We start from the raw sequence: 21100 nt of genomic DNA on the forward strand, positions 1-21100 counted from the left end.
TCTTGTATTGTTTGCTAGTTGATTTAAGGTCGCCTTTGTTTTCAATTGTTTTATTTCTATTGTAAATTCGCTTTGCTAAATGGAATTTTCTCCTTGCTGTTTTACATTCCTGGTTAAACCAGGGTTTGTTACACTTTTTATTATCCATTGAGGGGTTTTCTATATTTTTTTTCATACCAAACGTTTCTTTTGCTGAATTAACAAAAACTTCACAAATGTTTTTCGCTATTTTGGTAACATCATCCCTGCAAATACTTTCAATATTAATAGATAGTCTATCTAGATCATTTTCTATGGCTAATACAGAACTCACTTCAATATTGCTACGAAAATCGTCTGCTTTGTCCGCACACCATAATTTTACACTTGGTTGATTTTTACCTGTTCTACAACTTTTGACCTCTTTGTTACAATTAGTGAACGAAAAAGTTATTGAATTATGTACATCTGAAAAAAGGTTACAAAAATCAATAATTTCAAAATTTTCCACAATTTCAAAAATATTTGCACTGGCTACAACATAATCAACAGTGCTGCTATTCTTACATGTGGCACTACCTGTATTTTTATCTCTGCCAACCCGGCTATTCACAATATACAAGTCATTATTTTTACAAAAGTCAACAAATTTATGTCCATAATTATTTACAGTGCAGTCTTGTACAACTCTTTCTAAAGGAATCTGGTGGTCATTAAATATCGAACATCTAAGAGCAATCTCTGAATGAATCGGGCTATGAGTTACCTGTGTCAAAAATTCGTCAGAAGTACAATAGTCGTGTAATTTACCAATTCTGGCATTGAAATCTCCAAATAAGCATACATATTTACAGTTATTTGCCATGTTTAAAATTTCTTGCTCTATTTCTAAAAAACAGTCGGGAGAGGAATATTTACTCCCTTCTGGTGGAATGTACACAACTCCACATAAGATATCTTCACAAGTATTAAGTAGAAATTTACTAAGTTTGAACCAAAAAATGAATTTACAATCTGTTTTCAAAATATTTACATGTTTTATAATATCGTCTCGTACTGCTATAACTAACCCACCAGATCTTCTATTTGATAATTTGTGTCTATTTTTCATGAAAACTGTGTAGCCGGTTATGTGTATATTGTCCGAATCATCGGTTTTAGTCTCTGAAAGACCTATTATGTCATACTTAGAGATGAAATCGTAAAACTCTGGATAATTAAGTCGTTGTTTAAGTCCACATACATTTAAGGATAAAATTTTCAGGGATTTGTCCCTGTCAGTTTGTTCTCCCGCGATTTCCTATGCCTGCTCAGGTGTAGATCCCTGTCGCTGTCGTTTTAGTGCCTGGCGGTCGGTATTTTGCGGCGTGCTCTGTTGATCCATCGGTTGATAACTCGAGGTCGAATTCCAGGTAGGTAACGATTGTACAGGTGCGCTGGGCGCGGATCTAGCTGATGGTATGTATTCTTTGCCGTCGATGTACAGCGTGTCTTTCACAAGCTTGGCGCGCTTATGATCTTTCAATGCTTGCCGAAGAACCGGATAGAGTTTTCTTCTTCTTTCCTCAATCTCAGGAGGGAACTGCTCATTTACCCAAACATTACTGTGTTTTAATTTTTGCGGTGCTCGACTGCGGATGAACTCTCTATCTTTGTAAAACGTAAATTTTGCGACAATATTTCTTGGGTGTTCACTAAACTCGTTCCATTTTCCCATTCTATGTACACGTTCAAACGAGATTTCGTAATTTAGTCTATATTTTCTTTGGATAAAATCTTGAAGAACAGCTTCAGTATCCTCGAATCTCCGTTCTGGTATTCCTGAGAAAATAAGATTGTCTCGCATTGAGCGCATTTTGAGGTCTGTAACTGAGTTTTGTAGAGCCTCGTTAGCATCATTCACAGCTTTTAACACATTTTCGGTTTGTTTTTGGGTACGAAGACACTGCTCTGTAGCTTTCATATTGCTCACAATTTGGTTCTTGTTCGCCTCAGTTGCATCTTTGACTGAATCGAAGACATTTCCCAGTGCTTTCATATCTGTGTCAAAGTTTTGAACATCATTCTTCACACTTGTTACTCTTTCATCAAGTTTTGATACTTGCGATTTTAGCATATTTACAGACCCTTGTAGTTCATTAAAGGAGGCCATTTTATTTTCAATAGCACTGAATTTTCAATTACTTTTTCAATTACTTTTGAATTACATTTCAATTACTTTTTTTCAAAATGAAAGTTTATAAAAAGGTGTCTTATACTTAATCAAGGAATGAAGCTTATTTCAACTTATATTATCCGATATAACATAACTTGGGGCAGTTTACTTTATAAACCGCGAAGCGGTTTATAAATAAGAGTAAACTGCCCCAAGTTTTGTTATATCGGATAACATAAGTTGAAATAAGCTTCATTTCTTATAATTTAATTTCAATGTAGACAATGAGACAATATTTCCTCCAGAAAAAGGCTTCAAAATGAGCATTATTTTAAAAGTAACGTCAAGCGAAGTGATACCTTTTTGACGTAACTCATTGTGACGTAGGCAAGTTATGTTATACGAAATGGAAAAAAACGTTTAACCAATCAAATGACGCGTTACAACTGAAATTAAATTATTTACATTTCAAAGTAATTGACCCCAAGCCTGTTATTTACACCATTTTTTGAATATATTATTGCACACTACTCTTGAAGTTTCTCCTTCACTACAGTTAATATCATGGTGAGGAGTAAAGAAAGAGGCTTGGTTGAGCATTTACTGGAACCCGCTATGTATCTTTGTCTGTAAAGATATTCTTATAAAGTTTGGAATCCAATACAGTGTATAATGCGTCAAGCGAAAAGGGACCTTCGTGACATAAACGTTATTACGTCACAATAGCGCTTCAAAGACGTGACGTCGCGTCTGCACGTTTGCCGATGAAAAAAATTCATACGATATAAAACAAAACAAAAATATGTTATCGGAATACATATATATTTTTTAAAAAAAAAGACACGCCTAAAACGGTCTTGAAAAAATTTTTAATGTCGTCAATATATATGTAAAATGTAAAAATATTGTAATGAAATGGTTTGATTACCCCCCTCCCTTTTTTTAGATGTGCTAATGTTCGTTTTTATTTCTAATGAAACGGGAAAGGGAAGCCTTTCAAAGATTAATTCCGATTTTTTTTCTTTATTCTCTCTTAACTTTTTAAAATTGATTTATTTTCGTTTTGATTTTGCTTGTTCATTTTCGTTTTTACGTATTTAATTTAATACTATATAATTTTTAGTTCGACCTTAACCACTTTGAAAACACGGTACATACACGATACCCCCCCCCCCCCCCCCGCCGTCAAAATAAAAAAACGCTAGATCAATGAAAGAAGTACCGGATTATTGTCTTGAAATTCACACCATCAGTGAAGTTTTGTAGATAAATCCTCGATAGAACTCCGTATTCTTTCTCAGTTATAGACGATATTTGCAGAGGATCATGATAATTTGATATTTGGGAAGCTGTGCATCCCGTTTGTTAGTGTTGCCTAAAAACTATCTCAATTTACACTGTGATTGCATTATCAATGCTTATATTTACGAACACTTATTTTATGAACTCTTAATAATTTTGCCCAATGACTCCCTTTTTATCTCTGTAAAATAACCTTTTCCACAAATGAAGTTGCCTTGAAGAAAGAAGAAACAATCGGGAATGAGAGAAATCTTGACCTTTTTTATTTTAAGAATCACCCCTATCATAACCTGACTATAAGAACGAAAAGTTAGGATTTTTAAAAATTAAAATACTTTTTTTGAATAATATCCTAGAATCATCATTAATTTGTTACTTTATTATTTTTTTTGGGGGGGAGGGGGTGTAATTGAGTACACATATCACTCGGAGCTCCTCGGATGGCTCGTATACGAAGTGTAGCGGAGAAAGCCAAGGATTTTCGACTGTGCACATTATGCATATAATGAGAGAAATCTATCAAAAAATGCAAATAATTGAAAATTTTGCTTACAATCACATGCTGAGAATAAATTTAAGGAATTTTCTACCGATGACAGCTTGTATACATATAGAATACCGTTTTGATTTTCAGAGGTGAGGCCCATTTCCGACCATCTTAACATATATTAGCTCCAACCATAACGCTACAAATCTGCAGCTAAACATATATTGTCTTGTTCTCATTGACACTGAAAATGAATTTAACTCATAGGCGTCGGAACCAGGGGCGGGGGGAAGGGCTAGGCATTGAAAATTGGGATTTACCTCTTTTGGTTGGTTTAGCCCCCCACTTTCAATTAGCCCCTAATTTTCAATTTGCTTCCGATGCCCATGTAACTGATTGTTTAATTTACTTATATGTAAATGTGCATGTACTTCTATATTCAAGTGATGTTTAGATTGTACATCTGTAAGTTAGAATGTCATCGGGACCCTGACTTGGTCAATAAAATATTGCATGTAGCAACGGACCAACTCATGAATATATAGGTGGCACATAAGAAAAGCTTAAACAGGTCAATAATATATTAATTTTAGTGTTGAAAGTCGAATTTAACGTCTGACTTTGAATTGTGATGCATCAAGCCTAGATATATAGGTACGTAACCTATACGTAACCTAGGTATTTTTCATCGGTATTTTTAGTGCAGAGCAAATTAAATTAAACTCCTTGATATTTTTAAAGAAAATAAAAAGCACGTTTTTTCACATTGTACAACACACAATATCTATCAAACTGAATGAATGAATGCATTGAAGTAACGCAACTTTGTTCCAAGCACAATATGCCGGGCTCGTTTTCGAAGAAGACCTCCCCCTCCCCCCTTTCTCCAGTGTAAAAAAAATGTACAAAACTTTATTTCTTTCACTGATATATGGTAAAGTCACAATTATTGATACAATGTGTGAACCAGTATATTTAATTTAATTCAAGCATCTTAAATCATTGTCATACAGGAAAGTAGCATCGTTGGAGGTGGGATAAAAAAAACACGTTTATTCTTATTTGAATTTGGAGATTTTCTATATTTCAGTATAATTTTCAATTGAAATAAAATGAAGGGAAATCGTTTTTGAAAGAAGTGTGAAATAATTGAAAGGTAAAAATTACAAAGCCTGAAAGTTTCACCACAACCACCCCCAAAATTTAGTTCAGGGAAGTACCATAAAATATTTAGGTATTGCTTAAGGGTCTGTTTTTGTGGAGGTGGGTTTGCTGATTATACCGAAAGAGAAATAACATTTACTTTGACCGGGATCAATCCTTAAGACCTTACTACATATGCATGAACAGTGATGTCAGATATTCTTTTTACCCCATTGCGAGCAATCATAATAACTTGGTCAATTCCGTGAACGCTAAATAATTTCTCTTGACAAATGGCCGTGTTGTTACGAATGCCTTGCGAGATGATTTCAGAGTAGGAACTTTTTTGGTTTTTTATGGTCAGCGGTCTGTCCTAGCTGGTCAAAGATCCTTTTAAATACAGTGGACCATAAAATATTTAGGTACTGCTTAAGTGTTTTTGTGGATGCTTCAATATCCGAAAGAGAAATAACATTTTTCATCGGAACGAAATTTTAAAATGTTATTCTGTCTTGTTTAACTGGTGATTCAGATATCCGGCTGTTTGAACACATATTTCCGGACAAATTGACTGTTGGAACGAGATGATTTTAGAGTCCGGAACTTTTTTGTTTTTTTATGGTCAGGGTCCACTGTACAAATTTATTTCAATATACATTTATACTTAGATTATTTTTTTTTTCAACAACCTTTAAATTATCACTATTTTACAATAAAAATGCTAATATATGGAGAAATATATATATATAAAACTTTAAAATACAAGTAGTAAAAAATAATTTCTAAATCATTCAAAATGGTATTTTAGTAATGACGTTCCAATTATCAATGACGTTATGTGACGTTATCCAACGTTTTACGGCGTTATCTTGTTAGATTTGCATTGTTTTCATTTGGAATTTTAATTAGAATTTAAAAGGTATATAATAAAAAGTTTGGTATCAAAATATTCATAAAACTAGCTCTTTCAGAAACGGTGAAAAACCGATTTTCGAAAATGTGGTCACGGAGGTCCCTTTTCGCTTGACGCAACTATTATATATGGTAGCTCAAATTCATTTTGGTTCTTTGGGATGTCACAAATATTCAAAACTGACATATGATTTTGAAGAATAAGTTGATTTACCACTTGCAGAATTAAATCCAAGCTCTAAAATACAATTTATATAATGAGCCTTACAAACGAAGGACAATGTACCTGCTTTGTCGTCGGGGACCAGTACGTACCATCGTTGATGCCCTGGCATACTGTACTAACTAGACAATGAATTAAATATATTCCCAGGGGAATTTGCTGAATTGCTTTTACCCTCTTCCACCTTATCCCAGTTCTGATATATTAGAGGTCTCTGTTTGCTCTGCTCCTGACTTGTATTGTTTTGAATGGACTTTTGAGCTTGAATTCTGTTCGTTATCTCTCTCTATATATGTGTCATTTTTACAGTTGTTACAGATTGATTATTTGTCCAAAATACAGAACATCTTTTTTTAAAAAAAACTTACATAACAAACTAAGTACAACTAGATTTATGTTGGGAAAAGAATTGTTTTACATTTAAAACAAAAACTTTTCTCCGCCTATATATCATAATAAAATGAAAACTTTTTGAACTGGAGTAAAGTTTTACCACTAAAACTAGTCCATCAAAACACAAAACACAATTCAATTGAATGAGACATTACATAAAGTCATATGCTGACAGCAACCTGAATGTAAAAATCAATTCAGAGTACTTTTTTGGGCTTGCTCTTTTGGGAATTTACCTTTTGATAATAAAATGTTTATTTTCTTTCTTCTTTTAAAAATGATGTGTCTGAGAAGCAATTTAGTGAACCAATGAAGGAAGAAACTGTACGTTTATGTAATTCAGTTGTCATATCATTTAAACGACTGCGAATGGCATAATGGATAGAGTTCATGTCATCAGCAGGGAAAGGAAAGCCTGGCCAGCGAAGGTTGAATAAAAAGGACGAGGCTTAATTGTCATAAGGAGTGCGATGATGAAATAAAGATACCGAAAACTGCCAGAGAGGGCTTCTTTCGTCTTTTCAAATTTCAAAGTAAAATTTGAAGATAAAAAAAACACAGTGGTCAATTTCATGAATCCAGTCATCAAACTAAAGTCGAGAAAGCACGAAAACACGGTCCGTGAACAAACCAGATATTAGATCATCATACATGTGTCTAGCAGTAAGCTTCCCCATCCATCAGTCACCTCCGCTGTCAAACACCTTGTATTGATCCGAAAAACGGACAAGTCTGTGGTCAAAGGATTGACGTTATAAGTGACATGAAAGGTCACACAAAATACGGTCTAACAATAGACTGTATTTACAAATAAGATCATCATATTGACAGTAGAATTTGCCGAAAGCTTGCTTAAATAAGAAATTGTGAAATCCTAGCATTAACTAGATTTTCGTTGATTGGTTAAGTATGAAACATATGGAGATAACGAACAGTATTCAAGATCAAAAGTCCATAAAACAATTCAAAATAGGAGCAGAGCAAACACGGACCTCCAAAATATCAGAGGTGGGATCAGGTGCTGTGGAGGAGTGAGCATCCCCTGTTGATCGCTCACACCTACCGTGTGGTCCTTGTCAATTCAGTGTATATTAAATACACTAACAATCAGTATGAAAAACGTCAGTCAGCATTTGACTCAATGATGGTATTATCCGTAGGACCTACAATTTTCAATTCAATGTGCCAAGCACACGGGGAATTAACAGTTGATACCTATTTTTCAATCTCTCATTTGTTTTGATTTTATACACTCATTTTCATTTAGAAATCAAATAAAAAAGGATATATTTACGACCAGAAAGTTTAAAACAATTAACATCGTTGGTAAAACATACAATACAATCAATATTTAAACGTTGATCAGCCATTTATTCGTGTGACAATATGAACTACATTTTAGACGACAACGATTGTCCATTTTTATCGACTTAGGTCAGTCGCGGCTGAGATTCGAACTCAAGACCTTCCAAACACTATTTTTATGTGTACGCTTTGTTGTTAATGTATAAGAAAAGACAAACATGTATTTTTTATTACAACAGTCACTTTACTAGAAACATTCCTATTTTACAAAATTAAAATTACAAATTAAAAGCTAAGCAAACAGAGGTCTCTTCAAAACATCAGATGTGTAATTAGGTGCCACGCATGGAGGTGTGTAAGCCTCCTCCGTCGACCGGTCACATCCTCCGTGTGCTCCTTGTCATGATCGAGAGGATGAAAACATCCGAAAATTCAGTGTTTAATTAATGGTTAAACTGGTAAGAAAAACGTCAGTCAACACTTGAGAAACTATAAATGATAGATGGTATTTGCTTAGAAGATCATTGTATTGACTATAGAATTTTCATAACGATGACTTTAATTAAAAATATTCCTTTCACTTTTACTGCAGCCTCAGCCACAAATTTGCCATGATGACGTTATTTAAAAAGGGATTTCCACCGATTACTTTTGAGGGGACAGACTGCTTATATACATGTAATTAGCAACTGTATTTTACACGTAAAGGATGAAGACAGGAGGGTTTTGGCAGACAGCCTTTCCTTTGATTGTAAATACAAAGATCGAGATGTAAAATATTTTTTTTAAATTTAAACTATTTGAACTCTGATAAACAGTCCTCTCTTTCATTCTTTTACTATTACATGTACTTAGTATTTATAAGAAATAGAAAACTGTTATGACCTTGAAATATATATTTTGTTTTTCCTTTCGGATGAGATATCAAAACATTTTCAAAATATTGAATATATTTTTTTCAAGAATGAATAATTCTTGTGACATTCGCACTTCGCCAAAGGTAATTAAAGCAATACTAAGAATCGTATGCCAGAGAGAGAGAGAGAGAGAGAAACTTTGTTACAGTGACAGTGTTCTATTTTCCGATTCTCATGATGAATTACAAAAATGTTTCATGTACTTTACTTTAACTGTAATGACTGAAAAATTATCCGTAAATGTCAGTACAACTTAAAAACTAGAATTCAGGAAATCAGAATGTTAAATGGTATTAGATTGGAAGATTGAATTGCCGGTCACTTTAGTTATCTTGGTCTCACACTTTCAAACACACGGGTATTTTTGATTAACCTCTGATAAAATTGGCTTCTCGAAGGATAGCATCCATAAACTATTGGAATAAGTATTTACGCTGATTTCTTTGAAAGAAATACATAGACGATTTATAATTCCGGTATTTGCTACTTTTTAATTAAATAGGTTTGAAATTTGATTAAATAGGTTTGAAAATTGGTGAGTTTGAGATAAAAGATACCAAAGAGTCTGTCACATCTGTTTCATACTTGGATATTTTACTTGAAAAAGACGTTAATGGTAATCGTCAACTTCCCTTACTTATGCAGCTATATACCTTCATCACCTGCATACGGAGCATACTCAGTGTATATCTCAGTTGATTCGATACGCAAGAGCATGCTCTACGTATGAACAACTTATAAAATGAAGTACATTATTGACAAGCAAGTTGATGAAACAAGAATATCAACAGTCTCCTTTAAAGTCATCAGATTGCAAGTTCTATGGTCGATACAATGACCTTGTCAGCAAATGCAGTTTATCATTGAGTCAAATACTGATTGACGTTTTTTCCTGCAAATTGTTAGTCCATTATTTATAGACTGAATTGACGACGGATTTTTCCGTTATTTCCCGACCATGACAAGGAGCACACGGCGGGTGTGACCGGTCAGCAGGGGATGTTCACTCCTCCATGGCACCTGAGCCCACCTCTGATGTTTCGGAGGTCCGCGTTCGCTCTGCTTCTATTTTGTATTGTTTTCTGGACTTTGAGATTGAATACTAATCGTTATCTCCATATCTTACCTATTACTTCCAGCCTTCGAAGCATTTCGAAACACCGATTCCATTTCGATAAAATTCTCAAACCTTTTCTTAGTATAAGACAAGACTTTTTGTTAAAAAAAAAATTAAAGCGTAGCCGTAAGGGAGCGTACTTTAAAATGCAAAATAAATTTGACAAAGCCGAGCAACCAGTTAAAATATTTTAAATTCTACAAACATTCTGAGAAATCTCCACTTGGATTTTAATTAAAATATCTTGGATAAATTTTAATTTAAAAAGGAGCAAAAAACATAACTTAATAATACAAATTTATTTCGTATTTTATGTCATATATTTGAAAATATTTTGATTTCATATATACATTTTATATGAAAAAAAACTTGAATGTCATACAGCATAAATAACTAATAAAGCATATAAAATAAAGAAATATTTATAATGATGTCTCCACATTGTCCTCCCCGACAAAGAACGAGTGGGACACCCTTATAAGTTCCTCTATACTGACAGTGCTATTCCCGCTGTCCCTCGGCTTTCTCCTTTTGGTCGAGATTGCCTTGATTGTCGTATACAGAGTCGTCCGAAAACCACTTCCACAAAAAACATAAATAAAAACATTTACAGCATAGTTCAGATAATAAAGTGTAAGAAACAACTGCTGGAGCACCCTGTCTTCGGAGGAAGCTGACTGGACATTTTTCATCAGACCTTCTACGGTAACCTTGATACGGACGATATGGCTTGGGGTGTGTAGAAACAGAAAGACAAGAGCTACAGCTAATAAAAGTCTGGTGACGGCGCAGTGTGGGGAGATTTTCTTTCTACGAGCCGTGGAATGGGACCCTCGTAGGCGAGTGGATCGGCGGGTTGCCTCCCCTGAATTGAAGATGGTCCTGAGAACTAGGACGGGTACTATAAATAGCGGCACCACGAGTGTCAGTATAGTGTCCACATAAGTTAAGGCAAGCTGCACGTTTTGGAATTCTGGATTAGTATGACAATATGCTTTCCCTTGAAACACAGTTATTTTTGCACCCCATAAGGGGAAATTATATATGATGCAGGCTGAGATGAAACAGGTCACGACAGTGTTTCGAGCAATTTTTGCCGTGCAAGTCGATGCGACATTCACGGGGCAACAAACTCTTATGTAGTTTTCTATCGTAACAAAAACAACGGCCCATGCCGACATAAATCCACAAAGATATGATAAAAATAGAACTATTTGGCAGACGCCTTCGATGTGAAATACTCGAATGTCTACAAAATCTAACCATGCTATTAGGAGTGTAAAAAGAAATCCGTTGTCGGAGATGGCTTTCATGGCGAGGTAGATGCAACAAGACGTCGTTCGTTGTGTTTTTCTCACAAACAATTTTATGGATATTGAGTTACCCACAAAACCTATGAAGCATATCACTGGAAGTGCTAAGAGTCGTATTAAAAAGCTGGTGCGTTCGATTCCATATTCTGAATCAGCAATGTCGGTAGAATTTTTCATATTTGTTATATTCAAAGCCATTGTGTAAAATTTTAAATCTCAGTCTCCAGTTGTGAAATTAATTTCATATCAGCGAGCTAATTATCACCCGTCTGGAGAATTCCAAGTTCCATCACAGAACTATCCTCAAAATTACTTAAACATACCATTTTTCCAAGTTTCTGTCGAGGCGTCTGTGCTTGGTTGTTCGATAATGATCTACATAAAACGATAAGGCCTGATATATAAATATATATGTGTGTGAGTGGTAATGAAAGTCTCCCATCCAATCAATGTCTTGAGATGAATTAGAATATTGGAAGAAGGATGAACATTCTACAGTGTAAGAGAGTCGTTATCTACGTCAGTCGTCATCGCATGTCGAACGCAGTGTGTTATTGTTCAATTTCTTCAAGAACATTTACATGTACTACAGCAAGCGAAATTGTATAAAGCTGAATTCACAAATTGTCTTAACCCGTGGAGCTTTTATTTTTAATCCCAGATATGTAGGGTTACCATTTCCAATATTTGCAACTCCTCTCATACTGAATGAAATTTGTACTTTACATTTGCTTTTGCACCTCCTATTTTACTTTTTGATCCGACACATATTTTTTTACATTGGTCTATTTCTTGACCTTTTTTACATTGGTCTATTTCTTGACCTTTGTTCGTTTTTCTTTTATTCGGAAATTTATTACCCATTTCGGTCCATTACTGGGGTTTGTATTAAACCTTAGAGACCTTTGTAAGTAAGCACTAAAAATAAGCTACGCTTATAATAAAAATAAATTATTCAAAAATTGAAAGGATAAAATACTAAGAATGCAGTGTACGTGTATTAAATGTTTTGTTTAACACCACTTTAAATCCCCACGAGTAAGTACACGAGTGTTTACGTGCTGTACTTTTGTATAACTTAATTAGAAGAACATATTTAATTTCTTTTCTCTGGATTGAAAAAATAATTCACTGAGCCTTTTTTCTCTATATCTCTATATGTATATTGAATATTTTGATTTAATATATGAATTAGGTATTAAATTTTAGATTGCCGTTTCCTTCTACGCTTTCACTAATCCGATATATCATGTTTTCCAGGGGTTTTTTCACAATCTTGATATTTTACGTGCCACGCAAACGTAAGACCCAGCGCCGTTACGAAAAATGGAAATTCGCCGTCTCCAACCGGAGGCGGCATTCTGGGGTTGATTTTCGTCTTTTTTTTCGATACTTACGAATCGAATTAAATGTCAAACTCACATTTTTTCAATAGTACAATACTTTTAATACTCACCATCGTCGTTTTTATGGTTCGTTTATGGAATATGCAGTCCGGTGGAAACCTTTGTTCAGACAGTCGAGATTTTTGGTTTTCATTTCGTCTATTGTGGCAACGCACTTTGAAAAAAAAATTTCAAAGTGCATTAAAATTGGGACAAAATCAACGCACTTTGAAAAAAATTTTCAAAGTGCGTTAAATTTTGGACATACTCAACGCGCTTTGAAAAAGTTTTTCAAAGTGCGTTAAGAGTGTACAAAAACATATTTTACCATGGAGGCATTTAACGCACTTTGAAAAAAAATATGCATGAAACAAAAAAAATCTAGACTTAAATCATAGTAAAAGAGAGAATCAATTTGTAATAATTATATCTTTCGAAAAACTTTTTTAATTTACATTGAGAACAAGGAGAAGACGAGTAGAAGGTCTCTCATCCAAAAAACATTGTACATAGCCGTCGGTAGCAAATTGAAAGTTGACCCCCCAGGTAAGCCCCAATTTTTAATGCATACATATACATATTATGTATATCTTTGCAAAACATTTGTGTGCCTACATGTAACCCCACCCTTCCCGGTACTGATGCCTATGCTACACCCAAATATATGTATTTACCTAACTGGTATGACGTTGAAAACTTTCAATAAATTTAAGTTTACATAAAATGCATGCAAACTGGAAAAAATTAAGTACAGTAAAGCATTTAAGCGAGAAAGAATTTTCAAAGTATGGAAAAATCAAAATCGCTCACTTTCACATCCTAAAGTGACCTCATCACGAAAGAGTTATCAAAAAGGTTCAATCATTTATCATACCTAAGATCTGCAAGAATATTGACCAATTCCTACACATTTTTTCAAAGTGTGTTTATATGGTCGATATTAACGCACTTTGAAAAGAAATTTTATTTTTTCAAAGTGCGTTTATTTGGTCCAAAATTTAACGCACTTTGAAAATTTTTTCGAAAGTGCATAATTTTTCAAAGTGCGCTGTAACAGTGCATCATAAATTCTTTGCTAGACCAAGCGTGTATCGAAATGTAATGATATTTTCTTGTCATTGATATTTGTGAATAATAGAAGTATATCGCTACGATAAATTGTGAGTTCTTGTCATTGATATTTGTGAATAATAGAAGTATATCGCTATGATAAATTGTGAGTTCAGCATTTATATTGGTTTGCAAGTATCGAAAATCAACTCCGGTTGGAGACGGCGAAATTTTAATAATGGAGCCGGTGTAAAGTTTAAAATTGACCAAAGTTGAAAATTGAAGCAAGGTTTATTTTCAACGTTAGATATAGAACCGGGGGTGTTTTTTCTCCGTTGAAAATTGAGACCAAAAGTGGCTGAATTTATACCCGGGGTCATTTTTCAAAATGATTAAAAATCCCGAAAAAAGTAAAATATACCGGACTACGCCTTTACATGTATTCTTTTACATTGGAATGGTTTGGTGATTATTGTTAGAAGTCACGGGCATTGTAGATTATTTGATCTCTGATCATTATCGGTTGTAAATTACAAAGTACCATCTTGAATCGCTGTCATTTTCCTAAAATCGTAATGATAATGACTGCCTTTAGTTGTCTTTTCAAGAATTTCATATGTTTAACTATTTTTAACACTAAAAGGAAGTAATAAATTTTTGCTTTAAATATTAGTTTTCAAGTTTTCAAAAAAAAAACAAAACAAAAGAGAATAAAAGTATTAATTGTAGCGACGTATACGATTTTTCCCTCGATCATCAAAAATTATTTTAAGTCAAGAAAAGATCAAAAATGTAGCACGCTCTGGTATCTTTGAGCTATATAATTGTGATATTCTGCACATTTCTGAGGAACCTACGACCTAATTTCTTTTGTGACAAATTTTAACTTGTTTTGTTATAAAAGGGGGATAAATATACAGCATCGGTAATTATGCTATTTCGAAACTTATATATTATCATGATAATACATTTTTAACATTATTAGGCCTATGTGACAAAAAAAGGACACACACCCTTGTTACTAGTATTCTAATCAAAGATTATACTTTTTTCATATATGCATAGGTATGTCGAAACACTTGAGCACCTGCAAATAAGTACGGCGATGTCAATATCAGATATTGATTTTAATGAAAGCAGCAGTACAACTCCAAGATGTTTAGCTACTAACGGCAAAATCTATCAACTTTATGGCAATTTTAAGAGATGATTTCGGCATTTCAATCGTTATCTATTATATGCTGTGCCATCCTCCATTGTCATCTTCTATTATGTGTAGGAAGAGAATATTTTACTTTCACCTGGATACGGTGCTGTCTCTCAGAACTACTAGTATGTTCTATGAAAATATGCATGAAAAGTAGTAACTTTTTGGAAGCAAATATCAAATCACAGCACAAAATCATATTCTTGTATCTTACTTTTTTGTTAACACGGACCTTTTTAATGTCAAAAACGGGTCCAGGTGCCATGGAGGTGTAAATTTCACCTGCTACTGACCGGTCACATCCAATGTGTGCTCCTTGTCATGATCGAGAAAGAATGTAGGCTGCAGGTAAGTCTGTAAAACCTAGGTCAGCATTTGATTTAAATGATAGATTTAAAATTTCCCCATACATTAAACATATCTTCAAATAATTCCATGTAGGTCACGCGTAGTATAAATTTGGTAAATATATTCTTTTAAATGTTTTTTGACGAACACTTTAACTTGTAACAATTGTAAAAAGGGGAGATGAAAGAACAATTACTGTGCTATTTCGAAACATAAGTAATGTCATACTAGTATTTGATTTAATATATTTTTTACATTATTAAGATTCTTCTCTGGTTTCTGACTAGCTGAAATATTCAAAGTATATTTGCTTATATGTCTTATATACTAAGTATTTAGGTGTAAGAAATTTAAAACACCATATTTTTCTTTCCTTGTCACAATTTAACCAACTTTAAATAGAAATGGTAAACTGCGTTTGAAAAGTAGCAGGGACTATATAATATTTTGGCGGAATGGTGACATATGAAAATATCTTCTTTTCTGCCTCTCAAAATTGTTGTAGAACGATAAATTTCGTTATTATTTTTACATGATACAAGACTTGAAAAATTTTCAAATGTAAGTTAAATTAATAACAATGGACTAAATTTTCAAAATACATCAAATAAATATGTTTTTCAAGTAAACTAGAACTATGTTATCTTTTAAAAGCTTCCAATCTATGTACATATTTCAGCTAAAAATCCGTAAAAAGTATTTTTCTCTCTTAGTAAACAATCAAACATTTTTTTGTTTTTTGTATCATCCTGTATCTTTATGCGACAACTTTACCATATGTTACAATAAGAAAAATATGAATATATGAAACATATGATAATAACTTATATATCCTAAAAATTTTAGAAAAATACAAAAAATTCGGATTGGCCGTAAAATATCCATTTTAGTTAAATTATTTATGTCAATTTGGCAACATCATAGACCCTATATGGTCTTTTTATGTAAAAAGAAAATCATTCAATTTTTTAAAATGGAAGTAGGGATCGCATGATTGGCAACAGTAATTGTTTTATTCATAATGTCCACGGAATAGGTAATGACCTTGACCTGAGAATGCCTATAATATAAAACGATCAAATTTAATCTCACTGATACTATCACTTAGTGATATTGTCTTCTTGATTCTTTTAATGAAAATTCAATTAATTTTTAAATACAGGAAATATGAGAAGAATCCTAGCTTATAAAATCTCATATTATCCATTCTTAATTTTCATCACGGTTTTTTTTTTTTCATTTTTGTCTCTGAATTATTTCGGTTCTCGTAAAATCAGTTTTAGCTCACATGAGCCGAAGGCTCAATTGAGCTTTTCTGATCAAAATTTGTCCGTTGTCTGTCGTCGTCGTTGTCGTAAACTTCATATTTTCATCTTCTTCTTAAGAACCACTGGACCAATTTCAACCAAACTTGCCACAGAGTATCCTTGGGTAAAGGGGATTTAAATTTGTTCAAATGAAGGACCACGCGCTCTTCCAAGAGAGATAATTATGAATTAGTGATGAATAAGTGGTATCTTTTAAAAATCTTCTCACGAACCAGTGGTCCAGGAAAGATGAAACTTATGTGGTAGCATCTTCCTGTAGGGTAAGTTCACGTTTGTTCAAATCATGACCCCAGGGGTAGGGTGGGGCCACAATGGGGTATCAAAGTTTAACAGAGGAATACAGAGGACAAATTCTTAAAAATATTTTCTCAAGAACTACTGGGGCAGGAAAGATGAAACTCATGTATAATACCAGAATCCTCAGGTATTATAGTGAAGATTCTAGTTTAACATACATGTATTAGGAATACATAGGGAAAATCTTTAATAAGCCATGATTGATCATTCAATTTAAAAGCATCATTAAAGTGGATCATAACAATAAACGACAAAGCCATTTTGTGTCATATCAATTCAAACACATTCTTAGGAAATGTAAATTTAAGTTTGTTCAGATACCACCACAACCCCTTTCACTCCTCCTCTCTCGAACCCACTTTTATAATATATTTAAACTTTTCAATACTGAACTGGTTTTTGCTTTTACCTAGCTAGTTGCTCAGGTGATCGATGTGGCGCCTGGGCCTCTTGATAAAACCGACACGAACCGGTGTAGTTTTTATCAATAAAGTACTTTTCAATTTTTATTCAAATTGATCTTTTAATCTTTTCACATAAGATCGCTACGCACTCTGTATTCAATGGGATGAGAGGATCTAATTTTAATTAGACTGGTGTACTTTTTTCGTTCTAACCGTAGAAATAGGAATAGGTGTTTCATCCCAGGTATATAAGGACCCTAGGGGTCGTTAACCAAGGCTCTTACTTGTAGTACATTAGGTATTACAAAGCTCCTGAGTACCTGAAAAGGTGAGCAATTATGTTAATATCAAAACAATATTTTTCGCATGCGAGAAATATTCGCAAGTTTCGTGACCGACTTAAACTCGCGAATATTAATTGCCGCGTATTGATTCTAATGAAACTAAGAGCTCATCCCGAAAATGTTTAGCTATTCCTTATGCAGTTTCGACCTTATTTATGTCAGCTTTTCTATCGCCATCTTCTCTTATATATATATGTATATATATATATTAATGCCACTGCTTTTTTTCAATCGCTTCGAGTATTATTTCTTGTATTTTATGCTTTATGTGGATCAATATATATACAATATACTTAAGTTTTTTTCAGCACTGGCATCTGTAGCTCTCTGCTGTATCTCTCCAAATATTCACAAGCAGTGAGCAACAGTTCCGCAGTTAATACATATACAGAAATATATTATACATGTACTTTCACCTGCATTTAGTGTTATATGCCTCCTTACTGAATCGCTAAACAAGTAAGATAATGTTTTCAGTTGAGGAACAAATTAATGCTTCAAACAGTTAAGTTTATGTTAAGGAATTTCAACCATATTTAAAGTCAGCATTTTTTAATTTTCTATCGTCTTTATGGCCATTCTGGCAAACACAGACACAATCTGGTAAATACAAATACTGACAAATACAAACTTATACATATATTGATTTGGTCGTATTCCTACCCGTCTACTTGATCAGTACTTATGACTTAGAGGGATGCCTACTCCTCATAGGCACCTGACCCTCCTCTGATGTTGACAGAGATTCCTGTTCTGTCATATTTACGATTCGTTTAATTTCTTTATTGGTTTCTGTTTTTATCTAACAACAAAGCTTTATTCTAAATATGATGACTTTAAATTTTCAATCGTCAATTTTCTTTACAAATGCACTAATATACCTTTGTCACCTGCATACGGGGTTTATATTGTAATGGTTAAGGGGCGTTTAAATAAACGCAGAGAAGACCTTAAATAATGAATAATGGAATGACCTGACTACCCTTGGAATAGACCATTCCAAGGGTATATAAAGCGATGCTTTAGGGAAATTAGGCATTCAGAAGGTTACGGACGAAGCAGAAGGCTGAACTGAGAAGATATCGATCTAATATCGGAGAAATCAAGAAGTAAAGGGTAAAAACAGAAATAGCACCAGTGGCAGGTAATCTAGGGAATTCATGGTAAGTTCTGGGTGCAGTAAATCTGCAGAAGATTGAGACACCCAGTTCTTTCCTATCAAAAGGAACCTATGGTAGAAACACGGTGCGCAATACCCAGTCCACGTCTCTAGATAACAAAAAATTTAATAAAGTGTGATTTTCCCTCAGATAGAGTGGCCGCACAATTATTAGTCCAATCATTAACTCAGACAGAGTAAGAGAAAAAGCTATGTACTGTACATATATCCCTTGTAGAACCCAATCATACACGTTACATTTTGGTGGCAGCCGGTCAAGGGATAAAGGACACGGCTTTTTCTGATTAATTTTTGATTGTTGTCTAATTTACTTTGTTAACATTTGTGATAATATTGACACCAGGTACACTGAACAAGTGATATCAGGTGCTTTAGTATATGTATACTGACATTTGTTGTTCTGAACTCGGTACAGCGTTAAGCAGTGTTGTGAAACGAAGTACTGATACCGGGTGCTATTATCACCGGGTGCAAGGAACTCGGTTCAGTGTTGTAATGCAGAGTAGTGATACCAGGTATTGGGTACCAAGTGCAGTGGTACAAGGTGCAGTATCACCGGGTTCTCTCTTTACCAGGTGTATTATACTTCTATTATCTATAGTAAGATTTACTAATACTGGGCACTGTGTGTCAAGTGTTACAGCCTAAGGTCTTGTAAAAATTGAATGAGTATGGATAATATAGAAGCAGAGCTGTACGCTGATCTAAGTGCAATAGATGCTAAGAGAGAAAAATTGAGAGAAACATTAGATAGGATGAAGTCGACGCCCCAGACTTCAAGATCAAGTTTTAACTTAGTTCCAGACTCCGGGGTAGATTTTAGAGACAAACTATTAGAAAATAGTTTGTATGAATTGACATCAAAATCGGCCAGCAACCGTAGCGCAGAGGGTACAACTAATATGAGAGACACCTTTAGTCATATAGATTACCCACAAGCAGGTTACACGTTGTATGAAGATGAGCATAGGGACATGAGAGGAGCCAGTAAATACGACTCGCTGAGGAAAAATTCACTTAGACAACCTGTGTTTTCCGAGGCACGATCCACACCTGGGTTCTCTTGGTGTACTCCAAGTGCTTCAACAGCGACAACTAGTGTGACCTGGACGACAGGGATAGGAACTGGACATGGTTTCCATATTGGATACCATCAAAATCTAAATATGAGTACTCAGGGCACACAAAGTAATGATGCAGGAGGATTTTATGGTAAAACCATAATGAAACCAGCGACATACGACGGAACCGGGTCTTGGATAGACTATAAAGCTTACTTTGAGGCATGCAGTGATATAAACATGTGGAATGCGCGCCAGAAAAGTTTATATCTTGCAGCGTCATTGAGAGGACAAGCACAGACCGTCCTTGGTAATATGAAGGGAGGTAGGGCTTGTACATATATAGATTTATGTAATGCATTAGAAGACCGCTTTGCACCAGCCAATCAAACAGAGTTATATCGGGCAATGCTGAGAGATAAACGACAGAAGGTGTCCGAGACATTACCGGAGCTCGATGAGAGTATTAGACGCTTGGCTCACCTAGCTTACCCAATAGCACCTAGGGAAGTCACAGAAATGATTGCCAAGGATCAGTTTGTTGATGCGTTGACAGATTTTGATATGCGCTTACGCATTCAACAATCACGGCCTAAATCTCTAAATGATGCTATACGTTTGGCGGTTGAAATTGAGGCTTTCTGTAGAGCCGAACGCCAACGTCGGCATAATGTCGGATTCGCACGAGGAGCTAGTAAAGATCAGGAAAATATAACAGAGTCTCATAAAGACTCAAGTGTGAGAGATGAAATGAAGCAGCTACGTAATGAACTGCTGGAATCATTAAGAAATTTAGAAAGGAAAATTGCGGACATAGCTGTTACAAAAGGGACTCCAAAAGAACCAGGTTCTAATTATTTATTAAAAACAGATGCTTTTCCATATAAATGCCACAACTGCGGAAAGCGTGGTCATAGAATAAAAGACTGCTTGGTAAAGCTTAAGAAAACTAATGAGAAACCCGAGTCGTGCTATGAATCAAAGACTGGCACAGACACTCAAAGCAGGAAGAAAACCAACAAAGTAGTCTCCAGTACTAAATTTTAATAAAGTGTGATTTTCCCTCAGATAGAGCGGCCGTACAATTATTAGTCCAAACATTAACTCAGACAGAGTAAGAGAAAAAGCTATATACTGTACATATATCCCTTGTAGAACCCACGTAACAATATCTTTCAGTTGATTAGGTACGTAAGAGCATGTTCTCCGTATGACCAATTTCTATATAGAGGTACATGTAAATTATTAAC

The 21100-nt window shown here is 34.4% G+C and overlaps 2 protein-coding genes across 2 annotated transcripts; both read right to left on the reverse strand.

Moving 5' to 3' along the window:
* Positions 1–1279: 1279 nt before the first annotated feature.
* Positions 1280–2131, reverse strand: LOC134271145 (uncharacterized). Its single transcript, XM_062753393.1, has one exon. The coding sequence runs from the start codon at positions 2129–2131 to the stop codon at positions 1280–1282; it is 852 nt and encodes a 283-aa protein (XP_062609377.1).
* Positions 2132–10249: 8118 nt separating this feature from the next.
* On the reverse strand, positions 10250–11699 carry LOC134271146 (thyrotropin-releasing hormone receptor-like). Its single transcript, XM_062753394.1, has one exon. The coding sequence runs from the start codon at positions 11442–11444 to the stop codon at positions 10356–10358; it is 1089 nt and encodes a 362-aa protein (XP_062609378.1). The 5' UTR covers positions 11445–11699; the 3' UTR covers positions 10250–10355.
* Positions 11700–21100: the final 9401 nt, after the last annotated feature.

Source organism: Saccostrea cucullata, unplaced genomic scaffold, assembly GCF_032062105.1.
Source record: "Saccostrea cucullata isolate Sc308-1 unplaced genomic scaffold, CSIRO_AGI_Scuc_v1 ctg185, whole genome shotgun sequence".
Classification (NCBI taxonomy): domain Eukaryota; kingdom Metazoa; phylum Mollusca; class Bivalvia; order Ostreida; family Ostreidae; genus Saccostrea; species Saccostrea cuccullata.